Source organism: Neomonachus schauinslandi, chromosome 3 (assembly GCF_002201575.2).
Source record: "Neomonachus schauinslandi chromosome 3, ASM220157v2, whole genome shotgun sequence".
NCBI classification, from domain to species: Eukaryota; Metazoa; Chordata; class Mammalia; order Carnivora; family Phocidae; genus Neomonachus; species Neomonachus schauinslandi.
The window spans coordinates 159,364,067-159,383,859 of NC_058405.1; the positions used below are offsets into that span (position 1 = coordinate 159,364,067).

General features: G+C 36.5%; 1 protein-coding gene across 1 annotated transcript in view; it reads right to left on the bottom strand.

Annotated features, from left to right (window-relative positions):
- TRAK2 (trafficking kinesin protein 2) overlaps positions 1–19,793 on the bottom strand; it is a 45,517-nt gene that overhangs the window by 8,133 nt on the left and 17,591 nt on the right. The window contains exons 4-13 of the mRNA XM_021703354.1: positions 13,689–13,765; positions 12,093–12,209; positions 10,872–11,081; positions 10,115–10,193; positions 8,224–8,354; positions 7,702–7,776; positions 6,053–6,190; positions 2,995–3,074; positions 2,489–2,692; positions 331–629 (exon numbers count right to left, since the gene is read on the bottom strand). Of these exons, the coding sequence (XP_021559029.1) occupies positions 331–629; positions 2,489–2,692; positions 2,995–3,074; positions 6,053–6,190; positions 7,702–7,776; positions 8,224–8,354; positions 10,115–10,193; positions 10,872–11,081; positions 12,093–12,209; positions 13,689–13,765 (1,410 nt within the window). The remainder of the gene's footprint in view (positions 1–330; positions 630–2,488; positions 2,693–2,994; positions 3,075–6,052; positions 6,191–7,701; positions 7,777–8,223; positions 8,355–10,114; positions 10,194–10,871; positions 11,082–12,092; positions 12,210–13,688; positions 13,766–19,793) is intronic.

Below are 19,793 nucleotides of genomic sequence, written 5' to 3' on the forward strand. Positions count from 1 at the left end.
TTATTTTTATTTATTTATCATATCCCATTTATTTTACCATAAAAACTGCTGTCAATGATATATCTTAGCTAAGGACAAGAAAGGACGTTCCTCCTCCCTCACATTTAGATGAAAAAAATTCTGATGGCTGATGACTTGGAGAAAGCAGATCTCTTCATTCTTTTTCCACAAAGTAAGTACCATAATGGACTGTCCCACAAATGTGGTTTAGGGGTAATAAAGGTATCTCCTGCACATAGTCCTCTTATAATTACAATACAAAGTTCAATTCCAGGAAAGGAAAGGCTAATAAGCAACGTGGCTTAAGAATGGCCCTTACTCATTTATTACCTTCAAGGGGCTTGACAATCTGTAATTTTTCAGGCATAAAACCTCGAAGGCAACTGGCACTGCTGAGGTCTGTGATCTCCGACTGGTCAGTGCAGAGAGAGGCAAGGCTCTCCGTGGGGGTGCCACAGCCACTAACCCCTTCTTTCTGGTCAGCCAGAACCTGGATCTTCCGCTCCCATTCTTCAGCAAAGAATTGCTTCTCACTTAAGTAGTTCTGTCGCCGCAGACTAAGGCGATGCAGTGCTGTAGCCAAATCACTATCTCCAGAGGGTCCTGGTTGACCCACCTTCTGAATGTTCCTGTGGGAAAATCACTCACTGACTAGATCTGTAAAGGTGATAAGCACAATCTAGACTTCTCTTTTCTACAATGGTGAATGTTCAAGAGACTGATCTTAAAATCATAGTGTTTTTTTTCCTTAGATATCAAGAATACAGAAATAATAATAAACCAAAATCACTAATACATCATTTTTTACAGATCATTTCAAGCAACTTCAGACAAGCAAAAATATACTTATTTTATGTTTACTAACTTTTCTATTTCATTTAATTTTTATATTGAAGTATAATTAACATACAATGTTATATTAGTTTCAGGTATATAATATACTGATTTCACAATTGTAAATATTACTCAATGCTCACCATGATAAGTGTAGTCACTTAATTTATGAAACTACAGATATGACTATCTATAAAGTTAGTTTAGGTAGCCAGAAAAGTAAACTTTATCATATTGCATTGAACTATAATACCACTGATTACAAGAGGTACTATTATTTTATTTTATGCACTACTCAGAAAAAAATGCTACCCATTAAACTATGATAGGCCATTAATAATTTCAAAAATATTAAAATGTGAAAAAATTTGCTTTGGGCCATTGAATCCTCTTTGAATATTGTAGAACATTTAAAAAAATCCCAAGATTTGTAAATACTACATCCTCATAGTTCTGTGAACACATTTGTTCAGTTTTGAGTATTTCTGAAATTAGAGGTTTCTTAAAATTGATATCAAAAGAAAGAGTAGCAAGCCAAGCTGTAGTTGCTCCTGGCTACTAGATGTGAATTCACAAAGATGTTTGTTGATCTTCTCCTAAGTTAATTGTGTACAATGACATAGTATTGACACATAAAGCTACTGTAGGTACAAACTGAAAGACAAAAGAAAACCCAGGGTGATGGATCTTTTTCTTTCTTGGTTTCTTCCTTTTTTTTGGCAACACAAATATTTTTATTTTTGAACCAAACAAATTGCATCCATGGACCAAACCTGTAGTTTACAGAAATGTGACCAATACCCTCCTATGAAGTGACATGGGCAAGTTACAAAACGATTTAAGCCTCACTTCCCTCAACTATAAATTGAAAAGATATAGTACCTACCCTATAGGGTTGTTGTTGACAGGATTAACGAAGACTTAAGCTCCTAGTCCACAATTAGCGTTCACTAATGGTAAGAATACTACCCCATCTACTACTGATAACAGCTAATGCTTACTGGGTATTTGGTATGTTCTAGGATAGATTTCTGCATTAGGAAAGATTTCTCTCAGATGCCAAACATCTACCTTTCAAAAGTCTTCTGCCAACTTTCCAGGGATTCTATTTAACTCTAGTTATATATATGTAATTCAGTAAGATGAATTAATGAAAACTGGAAAAAAATCTAAGTTTAAACAAATAGGAAGTTAAGAGCAAGCTACTTTTCCTCCATAGGTATTCAAGCTTATCATTTATCCTAAAGGCACCAAAACAGTTGAGATTATGAGCATGGGTTATAAGAAAGTGTCATCTGATGCTATGCACAACTGCCAATGACCGAACAGAGTCAAACAAATCTGACTTAGAACATGAAGATTTAGACTCAAACTTTGCCATACCAAAGAAGAAAGCAGTAAAGAATTTTATAGTTCAATGCAAGTTCCACTTTGAATATACTTAATTAAATGTAGCCTTCTCACTCTAAAAACTTTTATGAAGTCAATGATCTGTCTTACAAATAATGCTATAGGGCATTGTTACTGAATGAAAACTGACAGTTCCAGAACCTCCTTGGAATAGCACAGAACAATGCTGGAATATAGGTATGTGAATCTGGTATGTCAATGCCATAAAAATTATAGAATCAGTGCCATGATCTATGTTTCTTACTCTGAAACCTCTTCTGAGTTGCTCTGCTGACTCAGGAGTGTTTTGTCCTCTGTTTGTTGTAAACCAGACTCAAAAGGTTTTGCTGTCATGATGACACTTGAACGGTTGGACCCTGGAATGGGTAGCAGAGCTGGGAATGGGTTGGAGCGGCCCCGCGTGTCATTGGCAACTTTGACAGTATCAAATACCCGTTTTTGTTGGGCTCTGTCAAAAGAGAAGCATTCATTATTGCCACTGCCTACACTGGAGTGCTTTAGAAGAGACATGTATATGCAATTCATTAAAAATAAAGCCACCTTGACTAGCCTCTAAACTTTAGGAGAAATTATTAGAAAATAAACTTCAGAACAAGAGAGTACTCTTACAAATGTGAGCACTATGAAAAAAAAACACTGAATACTAAGCAGATTTGCAACTGAATCTCAAAATACCTATCACTTAGGACTGTGGCTTCCTTTTAATTCCATCCTAATGCTTGGGTAATAACACATGTGATCTGTACTTACTTTTGCTTAAAGAGAGAAGATTCCTCATCCAAACTCAACTTTTTACGCATGGTCCCCTCAATCTCAGCTGCCAGAGATTCCTAAGAAAAAGAGTTTGAGATTCCTATAATGATTATGTAAGAAGCCTGTTAGGAGAAATGAATTATCCTTAAATTAATTAACAGAGTCTCCAGAATCCAATACTTTTGGTGTTGGAATAAAACACAAGAAAATAGTCACAGGCCAAAACGCAAGGAAAAAAGAGACATTTTGGAAATATAACTTCTAACAAGAACCAACTTCTTTTTCATGATGTATTTTTACAGGAGAACAGTGGAAAAAACCAACATGATAAATAGAAAATATTACATATGGAGACACAAAAAACAAAAGGTCTGAAAGGCTATAAACCAAGATGCCAATAATGATTCTCTGGAGGTCAGGATTTGATGGTGTTTCACAATTTTTTTGTTTTGTTTAATTTCTAACTTTTCTATAATAAACATGTATAGCTTTTATAATGTAGAAAAATCATTAAAGGAAAAATAAGCAAGTTTCCCCTTTCCCTGGTCAGAGATGAGGATTCAACTAGCATGGCTGCCATGCTCAGTGAAGCTGAGCTGACAATGACTAGAACTGGAGATACTGGTGTGAACTCATGTTTTTTATATATATATATATATATACACACATACATAAACACATGTACGTATATACATATATAAATACATATATATGTATATATATGAACACAAATATGGATGGAAACACAGATATTGATGTGTTTGAGTGGGTGTCTGGATGAACACACATGTATTTCCTAGCTCTATCTGCTGAGAGGGCCTCGACGTAATTACGCTCTAGTGGCAGTGGATATACAGGACTCAGATCTTGAATTCTAAGTATCATTCCTCATTAAAACTAACCAGACCTCCCTGGAGAAATGGCTGATTCCAGGACTGGGACAGGAAAAGGCAAGATGAGTTTTAAGGAGATCCCACTGGCCATATCTGGAACAATTTAAGTATCATAATCAAAAATAGTAATAATAGATTATAATCCACTCACTAAAATGGGAGTCTAAGAGTCCATACGAACATAACTAAATGAACAAATGAATAAATAAATGAGGCAGAAATGGGGCACCTTGGTGGCTCAGTTGGTTGAGCGTCTGACTCTTGATTTCGGCTCAGGTCATGATCTCAGGGTTGTGAGATTGAGCCCTGTGTCGGGCTCCATGCTGGGTGTGTAGTCTGCTTAAGATTCTATGCCTCCCCGACCCAATAAATGAATGAATGAATGAATGAATGAATGAATGAATGAATGACTGACACAGAAAGGCTCTGACAAAAGAATGTCAATTAATAAATGTCAAAAAAAAATGATGGAATTAGAAAATCACCATTTGACAATCATCATAGTAATGACTGAGTCAGATATGAACCATCACTGCATGTTAAAACTAGTGGATAAATATTTGCTGAGAAAAACAGGATAATTAAGTAGTCTCAAAGTATAGTATTTTCCCACAAAGAGTAACTTTGACCACTAGGTTAACGTAGTATCTGCCAACTTTTCCCACTCTAAAGTTAATCAATGCTAATTGATAGTTAATCAAATTAATGTTACAAATTAACTTTACAATGATGAAAATTGGTAGATGCTACCTTAGCCAAGTGGTCAAAATTAATTAACATCATCAGTAATGAGATAAATAGACAATGTGAGCCTCCTATTACAGTGTACCGAGAAGAACATGGCATTATTTCTGCCAAAAATACATTGCCTGAATTTAATCATGAGGAAATATCAGATAAACCCAAACTGAGGACATTCTACAAAGGTCATGAAAGGCAAGCAGAGATAGAAGAACTATTCCAGTTGAAACAAGCAAATACAACATATCTTTCAAAGGACATTGTTGGGATCACTGGCAAAATTTAAATGGGCTCTGTGGATGAGATGGTAGTATTGTATATCAATGACAATTTCCTGACTTTGATGGTTGTAGTGTGGTTACATAGGAGAGTGTCCTTATTTTTAGTAGATACACAGTTAATCGAGTGTATCTGTAACTTACTGTGAAATGGTCCAGAAAAAAAAAATAAGAGAACGATACGGCAAATGTAGTAAAATGTTAAAAACTGAGGAATCTAGATGAAGGATATATGAGAGTTTTTGTACTTTTGTTGCAATGTTAGTCTCAGTTTAAAATTATTTCAAAATAAAAAGTTAAAAAACAAAAATCCTGCTCCCGTATTCTTCAAAAAAATCTATTATAATTTATAGTTCGTTTTTTAAAAAACTTCACAGTATTGCTTATAACTATTTATGAACTAGATTGTTAAAATAATTCTTTGAACCAATATTACAAATTTTGGCATAAACTCACAAGTTTTCATTAATTTAATACTATATATTGATGAATTAAACAAACATGAATCCTGCCCTCATGGCACTTACACTCTAACTGAAATTAAATATACCAAGGGGGCGCCTGGGTGGCTCAGTCGGTTAAGCGACTGCCTTCGGCTCGGGTCATGATCCTGGAGTCCCGGGATCGAGTCCCGCATTGGGCTCCCTGCTCGGCAGGGAGTCTGCTTCTCCCTCTGATCCTCTTCCCTCTCATGCTCTCTGTCTCTCATTCTCTCTCTCAAATAAATAAATAAAATCTTTAAAAAAAAAATAAAATAAATATACCAAGAAACTCAAGATCTGTTGAAACGAAGTTTTAGGTGTTCAGAGTTCTATTTGAATAAGTAGCATGTAGCCTAGGGTAAGGATGACACAAATTTAAGTAGCTCTATGGTACACAGACCTAAACCTAATTTCCTTAGGGTTCATCTCATATATTGCAATAAACCTGGAAGGTTGTCTGTTAGAAGAAAGGCTGTAATAAATAAGAGTATTAAGATAGATGTAAATATGTAAATCAATATATGAATTTCAGAAACAAGGACAAACCACATTATCTCTTCTCAAGATACTTTATACCACCAGAAACCATATCACTCTCAGAACAATCTAATCTTAAGCAAGTTTTCTTAAACAAGTAACATATTTCCCAGGAAAAACTCACCCCAGAAAAAGCTCCATATGACTGTGAGAAGTAAAGATGAGCAGCAGGGCCAGACCTACTTCGAAGTTCCTTTATTTCTTCTTGGGATTCATGTAACATTCCCAGACACTCCATATTCCTGTCTTGTAACTCATGCAGCTGAAAAAAAGGATGACAATTAGTGTACTTCATCACATTCTCAACATGACAATGGGGAAAATAAACCTCATTTGGATAAGTATTAATTTTTTCCAGAGGGCTAGAGAGCTTTATGAATATAATTTCAATAGAAAAGCTCTAAAACAAACTAAGCAAGGAGAGTATATGTGTGTGTGTGTGTATATATTTCAAGTCACCAGAATTAGGGATGTTTTGGCTATCATAAACATGATTTCCTAAAAATATGAAATGTAGCTGAAATAACCATAACCGTTAATTCAATATTTAATGTTTCATATCCTTAAAATAAACTTATAGAGGGGGCCACCTGGGTGGCTCAGTCAGTTAAGCGTCTGCTTTTGACTCAGGTCAGGATCTGGGGGTCCTGGGATTGAGCCCCACGTTGGGCTCCCTGCTCAGCAGGGAGTCTGCTTCTCCCACTCCCCCTGCCCCCTGCCCCTCCCCCTGCTCGTGCTCCCTCTCTCTCTCAAATAAATAAAATCTTAACAAAAAACTTATAGAGGAAGAATAATAGCTATGGGTCAAGTTAGGTTTAGCATAATGTTAGATGTGCATATTTTTAAATGTCACTCTGAAGTCTGTAAATGACAAGATCAAGTCTACAAAGTACTATATATGTTGCCAGGGTCCTCAATCATCCCAAACAAGTAGTTTCTCCACCCTTGTTTCAGAATCTTCTTTATAGTTAGGTACGCAAGCATGGTAAAAGAGTATATAATTTTCAGAGTACATTTTTTTTTTAAAGATTTTATTTTATTTATTTATTTGAGAGAGAGAGGGAGCACAAGCATTGGGGAGGGTCAGAGGCAGAGGGAGAAGCAGACTCCCCGCCGAGCAGGTAGCCTTATGTGGGGCTGGATCCCAGAACCCTGGAATCATGACCTGAGCCAAAGGCAGACGCTCAACCGACTGAACCACCCAGGCACCCTTTTCAGAGTACATTTTAACTTCAAAAATTTCTTCAAGTGCGGTATGTGGACTGGATCATGCAGATTCTAAACCCTTACTGTAGAACTACTCTATCGGAAACTTTTGGGGATGGTGCTTGGGAATTTCATTTATAACTCATTTTGCCAGGTGATTCTTAGTGTATGCTAGGGGACCACTAAATTATATCTAATACATAGAATTTTTATAGATAAAAAGATTTTTGGTGTTTCTCCTGACATATCTGCAAAAACACTTATTATAAGAAATTATTTTAAAAACTGTTGGGTTAAGGTAGACTGGTAAAAGGGTCACATATTCCTAAAGAATCTTACAAAAGACAAGGTTTTCTCTATTAATCAAGAAAGATGTTTTCATGTTATTAATTTTAGGGACAGAATCTTTAAATTGCTTTACTTCTTAGATCTCATAATTTAATCTTACTCTTTTGTTGTTATTTAAAATCTGGCAATCACCTTTAATCATTCTTAGTCATGAAAATGAAAGAAACTATTAATTCCCCCCCCCCCCTTATTACACAAGATAAAGGAAGATTTGATTACCTCCATTGTCAGCTGTCTTTGGGCATCTTTGGAAGCTTGTAGGTGAAGTCTCAGTTCCTCCTTCTCAATTACATGCTAACAACATATTAAAAGAGAAAAATGAGCCTTCCCAAATAAAATATGGGCTACTCTCCCTTTTTTAAAGACATCTTAAGAGTGTCTCTCAGGGGTAAGGTCCAGAGGCCTATAAAAAGCTAACCTTTCAAAAGCCAAATAAGAGCAATAAAATGCGCAGAATACAAAATCTTAATTAAGGTGTTCAGAGGTCAATGAGTATGAGTCACTAATCCACATCACAGTTTTCTAAGGAAAATCTAACCCCACTTGAAAGAGAGAAATAGTAACTTGAAAGAAGTTATTCATATATTTCGTGACAGAGAAGGGCTATACCAGCCGTCAGACTAAAGCACTGTAAAGGGGTAGGGAGCATGTTTATTTTGCTTAATGTATCTAGCATCTAGCAGAGTGCATGTACTAGGCCAGGGCTTAACAAACATCTGTTGAATGAATGAATGAACCTACTTCTTTAACTTTGTGCTGAAGATCTACAATTTGAGACAAGAGAGAGGAGATCTCTTCTTGGTACCGAATCAGTTCATCACTCTTCCCAGATAATTCTTCAGTCATTCTGGACATCTGAGCATTTGTTTCACCTGGGAAACAAAAGAGAAATTTAAAAATTAATATAAATGTAGGGTAGGGGTTGGCAAACTATGTCCTGTAGGCTAAATCCTATTTTGTAACAAACACTGGACTATATCACAAATAGATTTGTAACATAACTTTAAAAAATAAACCCAGATAATTGAGTAGAAGAAAATAAAGGTTCTTCTGAAATAAGCTAATGCTGAGAATTGAATAGGAGGCAATGAAACGAAAAGAGGTGACTCGTAAAGGCAAGCAAGCTAAAAGTTTTGCCTCAATCTTTTTCTTTATGAAGGACAAGAAGGCTGGAAAGAGATAGGTGAATTATGTATGCTTCCAAGTACCAAGACATCATTTCATTTATGTCTTTGAGAACTCTTCAGGGACATCAATAATTTCCCACAAGCAACGAAAATTAAACTTAACAAATCTAACAAAGGAACATTTCCAAATGAAACAGTCACAATCTGTTAAAGCTATGAGATGCTTTTGTACAAGAGACTTTCCAGGATCCCTAGCAAACTGAGCAAGGCCTCAGAAGCATTCCCTAGAGCCTAGCATTCTTACATGCACATAAAATAGAACCTTTAGAATTCCACGGAGAAAGGAAATCTTGCATATAAAAACTCTGACATCAAACACAAGTGGCAAAACTATTTCTCAGTGTTATATAAAACTATTTTAAAATTCACAGAAGGTCTATAATATTTCAAAGGATGGCAATAAGGAGGCAGGAGGCTGGGATCTAAGCTCTTGGGCAAGTCATTTCCTCTTTTGTTTTTTAAGGCATAAGAGGTGCATGATGGAGTTCTGATGGAGAAGATTCAACTGACATTCTTTCTGGTTCTCTAACATTGTTATTCTAAGCTATCACATTCTGAGGCCCACAGCCCACATGAACTGGCATGATGTTTCATATCTTCTCTTTCAACATAAAAGGTTATATATTTATAGAGAAATTAGGTATCTTTCTCTAGTAAAGCCTTTTTCTAGCTGATTTAAAAATATTTTTAATTAACAATATCATACCAAAATACGTCCTGTTATAGACACATAGTTGGCACTTAATAAATACTCATTGAATGTAAAGTTTTATGCCATTATTTAAGCCCTGGCTCTGCCACTTATCAGTTTTCTAACTTTGGCAAATCATATTCTCTATATTGTCTACAGGACTATTTCCTTATTGACAAAACGAAAGCTTCAGTTCCTTTCACTCTAACATGCTATAACTGATAGAAGTCTAGGACTTTCTTTAATGATGATGGCAATTTGAAATAAAGATATTTATTAAAAGTACATATGATGTTTTGTCTAGAGTTGTGGGCTCAATGTGATATTCCAAGATTTTCAGTAACTATTTAAGATTTTTTTTTTTTTAAAGATTTTATTTATTTATTTGACAGAAACAGAGATAGCGAGAGCAGGAACACAAGCAGGGGCAGTGGGAGAGGGAGAAGCAGGCTTCCCACTGAGCAGGGAGCCCGATGCGGGACTCGATCCCAGAGTCCTCGGATTGAGCCCCACATTGGGCTTCCTGCTCCTCAGGGAGTCTGCTTCTCCCTCTGCCTGCCTCTTCCCCTTGCTTGTGTTTCCTATCTCGCTGTCTCTCTCTCTGTCAAATAAATAAATAAAATCTTTAAAATAAATAAATAAATAAAATTGTTTCTTGAGATGCCTCTACTGAAACCATTGATTTAATTTGAGTTGGTGACAGACCACCAAAGAATTGCCCAAGAACTATAAAATAAAATGTGTTAATACATACGAAGTTCTTTAACACAGTCATTGACAAGCTGTTGTTCCTTCTCTTCATAGGTAATAGTTTCTGTCTTTATGTGACAAGCCTTTGAGGAAAAAAAAAGTTTAGTTTTACTGATTTTTTTTTTCTAGGAATTGGAATATCTTCCAATGACTTTACAGTATTAACTTAAAAAACCTTTGATTCTCATTTGAAGGTGAAAGTTCACCAGTTGAAAAGGAAAAATAAAATCCAAAAAGCTTTATCTAAAATAAAGATATGGGACAGGATATGACAAACATCTCCCCCTCATTCCTCTCTGGGCCTTTGCACAAGCCTACTCATCCCCCTGGTGCCTCCCCTCCCACATACTTTTCTGCCTCGCTAATCCCTAGCCTCAGGTAAAATGTCACTTACTTAAGTAGGACTTTGATCCCCCGCCCCCCACCCCCCATTATACAAGTTCAGGAAACCCTGTAATTTTCCAACATAGTTCTTATCACAGTTGTAATTATTTAGTTGTTTGTGTAAACTCCCTAAGATATATATTCCATGCTGTGGTTTTCTCTATTTCATCTATCAGCTTGCTATTATCTACTTGTCAATGAATGGGATCTAAGTGACAATGAAAGGCAAATACACATGCCTTGGCTGTCACCCCCTAATTGGAATGTCAATAGCAAATCCTTACTTATGTCTTATTTTACCTCAATGCTACATGGACCTGAATCTATCACCTTTAAGGTAAAGGAAAGTGGGAATTAGTGGGAAAGTGGGAATGTACCTTGGATCGAAGAGCCATATTCTCCTCTTCCAGTTCCTTGAGTTTTTCTTGCAGCATGTCCAACTGCAGCAGACCTTGAGATAAGCTAAAGGACTCATTGAACCGGAGAGGTGTAGAACAACTGGAGTCAGTTTCACTCTCTTCAGAAGCAATAGAGACAATTCGAAGTAATTCATCTTTCTTGGACAACTCATGCTGCAGTTGATTAACCTGCACATCAAAGGGCTTGATTTATAAGATGGTCTTTCTTTTGCATTATTTCCATGTAATACTGCTTTTAATTCATGGAGCAATTGTTTCTTACCATAAAATAAAATCATAAAATCAGTTGCTAGATTTTACTGACTAAAGTTTTAAAAAGAGAATAACAAACTTCAGATATTTCCTAAGATATAATGTTAGAGCGTTAACTCAACCAACATAGCTTTTTCTGTACTAGGTGAAAAGCCAATTCTTATATTCTATATAATAGGAATGTAGGAAGAAAATTTAACATAAGATAATGATACATTCACACTTAAAAACAAAACAAAACTGAAGAACCTTCAAAGTGTCAGAATAGACCCCTCCTTCAAAGTCTCATCCTAAATAAAGGCTTATACTTTTAAGCTTTTAAGTATAACTCTGCATGACTTCCTAACTTTAGTTTTAGAAAATAAATATTTCCAACGCAAAGGTTCAAATGTTATTAAACATAATGCATTTATAAAATATAAATGAAACCAGATAATAACAAATTACAGGAAGTTTTAAATGCAACCATTCAAGTTAATAATAAATCAGTTCTCACTAAAAAATATTTATTGCATGAAATAAATTTCTTTACCTTTTCCTTCTGTTTGGGTTTTTGAATAAAGATACCTCATTTGGGTATCTATAATTTAGGGTTATTTTTTCAAAATAAATTTAAGATAAGATCACACAGAAAGTCTACATAAAGGGATGAAGAAAAAGCGTTAGAATCTAAGCAGGGTGCCTTATGTTTGGTAGATCCTGAACATAGGCTTTTATACCGACTAAGGTGGAGTCCCATGAGCACTCCTCTGTACAATAACATTTCATTTCTCTACTGGTTAGTTCAATGGCTGCCAACAAAGTCAACATGTGCTGGTGTTATTTACCTACCTATTGTTAACACTTCAGGGGCACCCAGAAAAATAAATTTCTTCATTGCCCAAGAAGTAATTATTTCATGCTACAAACACTTGATCAAAGACTTACTTGATCAAAGGCTTGTCCCAGTTGCTCCTCCAGGGCTTCATTCTGCTCAGACAAGACATGGTTCCGTTTTAAGAGAGCTTGTCCAATTCGAGCAGCTAGCTCCAGATCACGATCTCTCTGTTAAAATAGCAAACACATCTTTTGAGAACAAACAACATTAAATGGTAGTTTAGAAATTCTTCAGTTTCCCTAAATTCAAAAGCAATGTCCTAGAAAGCATCAAGATTCATTTTAATATTCAGATATCACAAATAAACACAGGGCCTGACACACGGGTGGTGTTTAATATATGTTGGTCAAATGGATGGCCACCATAGTTATAAAGGGGGTATTTCTTTTCAAGTGAGATTTTTTGATCACCCTATTAATTGAATCAAACAACCCAACCTTTAAACTTATGATTTGGGGGAATTAAAAAATCAACAGGGTCTTTAACGAAGATAGGGCCTGGCACACAGTGAAAGCCCAACAAATATTTGTTGCATGCATTTGCCTATTATGCATGGTAATGATACAGTAAGTGTGTTGAAAACAGTTCCAATTAAGGCAAAGTTTCTATGTATTCAGAGCCAGAGGCTTAAAGGAAAGCATAATCAAGAGCCCTACTGTCAATTGCTGCAAAAATGATAATGTGAGATAAAAGAGGAGATAGAAGACTAGAAGTTTTGAGGCTACAGGTTCTGCTAAAGCATAAAGGAGTCTAAAGAAGTCAGTGGTAATGATGCAGGGAGGCCTACAGAAAAGCCAAGCAAAGCAAGAGTTACTCCTACGTAGATGGTGATACTTAGCAAGCATGTAGGAATCCCACCTATGTGGTGGTGGTGAGGATTGTATTCTGTAGGATGAAAACTGTCAATATACATCTAGCTGCCTTATATACAAGCATGGATTCCACTTATATTAATCACTGTAAATAAAATAAAGCTTCTATCCTTACATATAAAAACAGGTAGATGAATTATCTCCAAATTTTCAAGGCCCACTCTCCTCATTTTCAATATAGGCTAAGTGGCATATACAACATCATTCTAGGGAGCTGTGGGGAGAGGGGAGAAGGCTACTTCAAAGAGAAAGACAGTTTCTATAACATCAACTGAAGTTGACGTATAAGGAGACACCTCTAAGAATGCCAACTGGAAGAGATACACTGCACATATTAAAAATGTCATGGACAAACTGAGCTGAAATAATAGTCCAAACCGAAAGTAAAGAAAGGAAGATGCTGCAAACTGCTGGTATTGATTTGCAATGGAGCTGCTTCTTGAATGGGTAAGTCTGCTCCAGGGTAACAGCAAGGATTTATTAAACAAAACAAAACAACACTTTTCTTTTTTTAACATAGCTTTTCTAGGATAGGGAAGCTAGCACCATTATAACAACAACAACAAAAATTAAACCCTCTGCAACTTCCTAACAATAAACTTCAGGAGCCATTCTATTTTGGAATGCCAGTTGGTATGCCGGTCCGCTTATAACAACCTTATACAAAATAACCCAGAACAAAGACATCACTGTTTTTCATTTGATCTGCAAACTTGATAAATTTTAAATGACTGTCAAGTTTTAGTCCTGGAGAAAGAAAAGATATATTCTTACCTCTGCCAGGAGGTGTGTAACCATGTCGATATCATTGTAAGTTTTGGTCATCTGCTCCACCCTGTCTGTGCCTAGAACTAAGACAGTTAAAAACAACTGTTTATAGTATTTAAAGTTTTAAATATTCATAAGAGTTGAAAGATAACAACAACAAACTCAGGCTTTTACGAAATGCCATTCAGGAGAATAAAAATAAATGTGAAAGAAGAAAAGAAATGTTTATATATTAGACACCCGAGAAATGGACCAATTATTACAAACAAAATGTACATCATACAATGAATTAAGAAAGTTATCAAATGATCATAAGGCAGCCACTTCCTGACTATCTCCTCCTCCCTCAGTAAGATCAGAATTTTAGTCCACTCACACTAGAGACTGTGGGCCTGAAGAATGGATTAAATCACCGATTGTTTTATGCCCTAATCTCAATTAAAATTCCTGAGGGGCAAGTTAGTGAGGGGAAATATATTTAATTAGAATTCTGTTGTGATTATCTTCAATATCTGTGATCACCTATCATGTGAGCTAATACCAATAAACAAGGAATAGGACTTGTAGGACCTTCTGTAACTCTGTTATGAAGCATAATTAAAAACTCTTTATGAAAATCTCTACCATATCTAGGCCTCTGCTATAAGATAAACTGTATATTATACTATTATTTGCATAATTTAAGTCCAGGATTTCTGCATTAAATTTAGGAACTGTCAGGGCATTGAATAATATAGCTCCAAAGAGAAAGACAGGTATGACCCCAGTGATTCCACAGTCACAATAAGCAATACCCTTTTAAGCTAATGATGCATCCTAACAGAGGGATCTTTTGACTTTGGAGTGCATTACATGAAACAGATCTGTGTTTGACTGAGACTGATTTTATAATTAGTTTGCTGTGAAGTGTGGAAAAATAAGAGGCTTTAGAAGCAGAAAAGCTGAATTCACGCTATCTGAGTGAACTTAACACTTCTGAAATTCACCTTCCTTCTTTACAATATGTAGGTGATAACACTCATCTCACAGGGTCATTAGGAGGATGAAACAGGATCATTTAATGAGCGGTATTAATCTACTGCTAAGTGTCATACAAGTGTGTATAATTACTACTCTTTAAACACAGCTGGTATGTATGAAATAGCACTGATTTAAAATTCTCTGTAAATAATGCACTGTGTTGGCAGCAGATACTATGATTTAAGTCACTTGTAGTTCCTTAGTCCCATCTTCTCCTTGAGGTTGCCCAAAAGACACCATGGGACATGTTTACTTTATTTTTTTTTTAAAGATTTTATTTATTTATTAGAGAGCAAGCGAGAGAGAGCACAAGCAGGGGGAGCGGGAGAGGGAGAAGCATGCTCCCAGCTGAGCAGGGAGCCTGATGCGGGGCTCGATTCCAGGACCCTGGGGTCATGACCCAAGCCAAAGGCAGATGCTTAACCGACTGAGTCACCCAGGCACCCCAGGACATGTTTTACTTTTATTTGAGCTTTTTATTTTCCTTTCTGGTAAAACTGCTTAAAATGAATCTGGGAATTACCTAGAACTTAATAATTAATGACATCTTATTCCTAGCTAAAAGTAAAACAAAGTGCTGGATTAATAGTAATAGGAGATAGAAAACTAAAAAGATCTGAATAGAAACAATTTTACCCCAAAAGGATCTATATTTATAAGTAGAAAAACTGGCTCCATAATTTAACCACAGGGATAAGAGAAACAGGCTTTTGGGCCAAAGGAATCTTCATAATTTACTTCCAGTGTGAGGTCTCCACTATTTCTGGCCTCAATAATGAGACAAAAAATCAAATCATATCTATGTTCTAAATTAATTACAGGAAACCAGCCAATGGTTACAAACCTAAATGCAACCTAGGGTGGTGGGTCTCATCTCTAGAGTCTAGTTTAATTGATTTGAAGAAGCCCCAGGGCACACGCAGTAAGTAAAAGATGCCTAGGTGTTCGGACATGGAGCTAGCAATGAAACCTGCCAATTCAGAAGTAACACTTGAAGCAAGAACCAGGAATCCTAGAGACTCCGTTAAAAACAGTTTTTATAAAACTAACTGAAACAATATATGATATAGTTTATATTACATGATTGACCAGAGTTGAAGGTGAAGTGGTAAATTTATTTTGAAGTAAAACCAGTAAGTTAGGGGCGCCTGGGTGGCTCAGCCGTTAAGCGTCTGCCTTCAGCTCAGGTCATGATCCCAGGGTCCTGGGATCGAGCCCCGCATCGGGCTCCCAGCTCAGTGCGAAGCCTGCTTCTCCCTCTCCCACTCCCCCTGCTTGTGTTCCCTCTCTCGCTGTGTCTCTCTCTGTCACATAAATAAATAAAAACTTTAAAACAAACAAACAAACAAACAAACCAGTAAGTTAAGGCTATAATAAAGAGCTTAGCTACAAGTCACGCATGAAGAAAGGGGAAGAGAAAATAAAGGACACAGTAAGACAGAAAAGAGATGTTTAGAATAAAACATGTTTTAGGGAGGAGAAACTAATAATAGGATAATAATGAGGTGATAACAACTTCCATCTCACAAGGTCATAAAAAAACCTTGGGTCCGCTCATTCTCAGTAATGGGCTCTTTGCACCATGCTGCTGTTCCTGTCACAGTGCCACCAAGATCAGAAGGCCTTCATCTGATGAAATAACCAGTATCCATCTGTGAATGCAGGTTATCAAAACACAGATCCCAATTTTGTTTTAAAATTGTGAGCATATCTTCTACATATGGATACAGAAGAGAGGCTGGAAGGATACACATTAAAATGTTATAGTGGTTATCTCTGGGTAGGGATTAGGCTGATCTCTTGTTTTCTTTTTAATCTTTTACTAATTTTCCAGGAAGAATAAATGTCTTTGCAATCAACAAACAGCAACTCTCGTTCAGAGAGCAAAAATGAATTTTCAAATGCTTAAACATTTTTACAGAACAATTTTGCAAGTTGGTTTTCAAAGGTTGTTAATTAATGTTCAACATTTTTGGTGTAAGATTTGGAGAATCTTATGTTCCTGAAAAAATATGGGGGGAGGGATATACTTAAGTACTTTACCAATTCTTACTTTAAGTTCTAATTCTGCATAATTTCACATCGACCACTCAACCTCACATTTTTTGAGGATAGGAAGGGCCAATGTTAACCCATTTTGACATCTCTGTAATTTATATGAGACGGTGCTTGATAGTTCTCTCATTTAAAAAAAATTTTTTTTATTATGTTATGTTAATCACCATACATTACATCATTAGTTTTTGATGTAGTGTTCCATGATTCATTGTTGGCATATAACACCCAGTGCTCCATTCAATACGTGCCCTCTTTAATACCCATCCCCCAGCTAACCCATCCCCCCACCCCCTCCCCTCTAGAACCCTCAGTTTGTTTCTCAGAGTCCATAGTCTCTCATGGTTCGTCTCCCCCTCTGATTCCCCCCTTCATTTTTCCCTTCCTACTATCTTCTTCTTTTTTTTTAACATATAATGTATTATTTGTCTCAGAGGTACAGGTCTGTGATTCAACAGTCCTACACAATTCACAGCGCTCACCATAGCACATACCCTCCCCAGTGTCTATCACCCAGCCACCCCATCCCTCCCAGCCCCCACCACTCCAGCAACCCTCAGTTTGTTTCCTGAGATTGAGAATTCCTCCTATCAGTGAGATCTAGAGTTTTTACCACAATTACTGAAATTTAAGAAGACTTCTAATCTCTCCAACCCTCTCGTAGCAAAAAATCAAAAACAAGCAACAAAAAACAGAAATGAAAGACAAACCACCCATGTGGCATAGTCAAAGCCGCAAGAGCTCCTGGTAACTACAGACAGGTCTTCCAGTTTTAATCCCAAAGAAGTGACCGCTGCTCTTGCTGCTAGAATATGGAGAACGTTTCTGCAATACAAAAAACTGCCTTCAAAAGCACTGAGAACAAAAAGAAGGTGTTTGATGATATATACCATCTAGGACAGCCTTTCTCAACAGGGTTGCAGGGGAGAATTAAGCCCTACATATAATGATTTGAGTGAGACAACTTTCTCAATTCTCCCACAGATAATACTCAATAGGTGTCTTGGGGCATATGACTTAATTATTTTGTGGAATTGGTTGAGAGGAAATATAAATATGCTAACCTCCATGATCTGACTTACGGTTACTGCTTCCTGAACATTACCAGTTACATTTCTTTTCCTGCCAGGATAGATTAATAATTTTGGAGGGCAGACCTTGAGGAAAAGTCTAAGCAGAAGTAATTATTTCTGGGGCGCCTGGGTGGCTCAGTTGGTTAAGCGACTGCTTTCGGCTCAGGTCATGATCCTGGAGTCCCGGGATCGAGTCCCGCATCGGGCTCCCTGCTCGGCAGGGAGTCTGCTTCTCCCTCTGACCCTCCCCCCCTCTCATGCGCTCTGTCTCTCATTCTCTCTCTCTCAAATAAATAAATAAAATCTTAAAAAAAAAAAAAGAAGTAATTATTTCTACAACTGTATTTCTTTACAAAATTGTACACCCTCCCTAATTCCTTAAACTCTCCAATGAACATCACTATGAAATGGCCATATAGCTTTGGTTGACAATGCTTTGTACTGGTGGTTCTCAGATCTTAGTGTGCATCAGTACACTCAGGAGGACTTATTAAAACACAAACTGCTATGCTCCACTTCCAGAATTTCTGATTCTGTAGATCTGGGGTAGGGGCCCAAGAATTTGCATTTCTAACAAGTTCCCAAGTGATGTTGAGCTCCTAACTAAAACTTATAAGACTAATCATTTCCCCCTAACCCTTTTTTCTTATGCATTCTTATGCAAGGTGATCCCTTATGCCCAAATAAAAAATACCCTGAAAGGCAGATGAGGTTTCTTTCTATTTTTAGCCTTTCCACGAACAAATGGTACTTTCTGTTATGATGTGCTATGACTGCACTGCCCACCCACAGCTCACTCTGGGTCTCTCTCTTAGTAAAATTAAGGAAAGCCCGAAATGACTTGTTCTGCATGCAAAATATTCTTTGATTTTTAGATTTAGATTTAAGATTGAGTATCTTAAATTTTATATGTGGCAGGGACTAGGATGGAATTATTTTTTGGGACCCACCCATTGCTTTCAAGTGTTCTATTTTAAAAGTAAACAATCTCTTTCTGGTTTGGTGGGGCCTTCTGAGAACATCCAGTCTCCTTTCATCCACTTGAGGTAGGCTCCCAACCCAAAACTCTGCCCATGCTTCCTTCCAAATTTATTTTTCTTCTCACAACTCTTCCAACTTCTTTGTGTTACAAAAGAGAGAAAGTGCCTCTGCCTGCGCCACCTCTTTTCATTAGTTGTTAAAATTCATTTTAAGGAGCAGGAGTATCTACTGGTATGTGAGGGAAGTAGGGATAAGAAGAGGCTGAAGTTGTACCAGGGAGCTAAACCCTAGGATGGCCTGAGGGTACATAATAATTATTCACAACCACAGATCTTGACATCTCAAAGGGACAGAAAACTGTTGGAAAGGCTCAGAGAATGTTTTGTATCTTGGCTTTTTAAAACATTGATCAATTTGCTAAATAAAGTAAATCACTTATCTTTTACACTCATAAGATGCAAATTCAAAATGAAGTTTATTTATATTTGAGTGAACTGTTAACCCAAAGAATTGATATCTTTAAAATAACAGTGAAATTGAGGTATAATACAGAGATAAAGTATTAGTGGACCAATGATAATCCTAGCTTATTTGCTTCATGATCTTAAGTATATCATATATAGTTCAATTTTCAAATTGTTGAAATGAAAATAGTACCTTTAGACTAAAGGACTAGGATAGTTTTCTGGACCCTGGAAGTATGGATCTATAACATCCTATTAATCTTAAGTTTTAAGTTGCTCTCTTGAACATTATGATTTACTTTGTATGGGGTCCTGAAAACCAAGTATTTTAGAATTTGATTATCATTTATTTTCCAAAGAAGTTTATTTTTATTTAAATTCTCCCTAAAAGTAACTCCATGAAATTATGATCTAAGACAGATTTCTAGCTACAGTTCCATCCTCTAGTGGCATATATGACAAAGAAGAAGTAAACTAAGGGGCACTTTCTGTGCTACTTTATCAAAATAATGACAGAA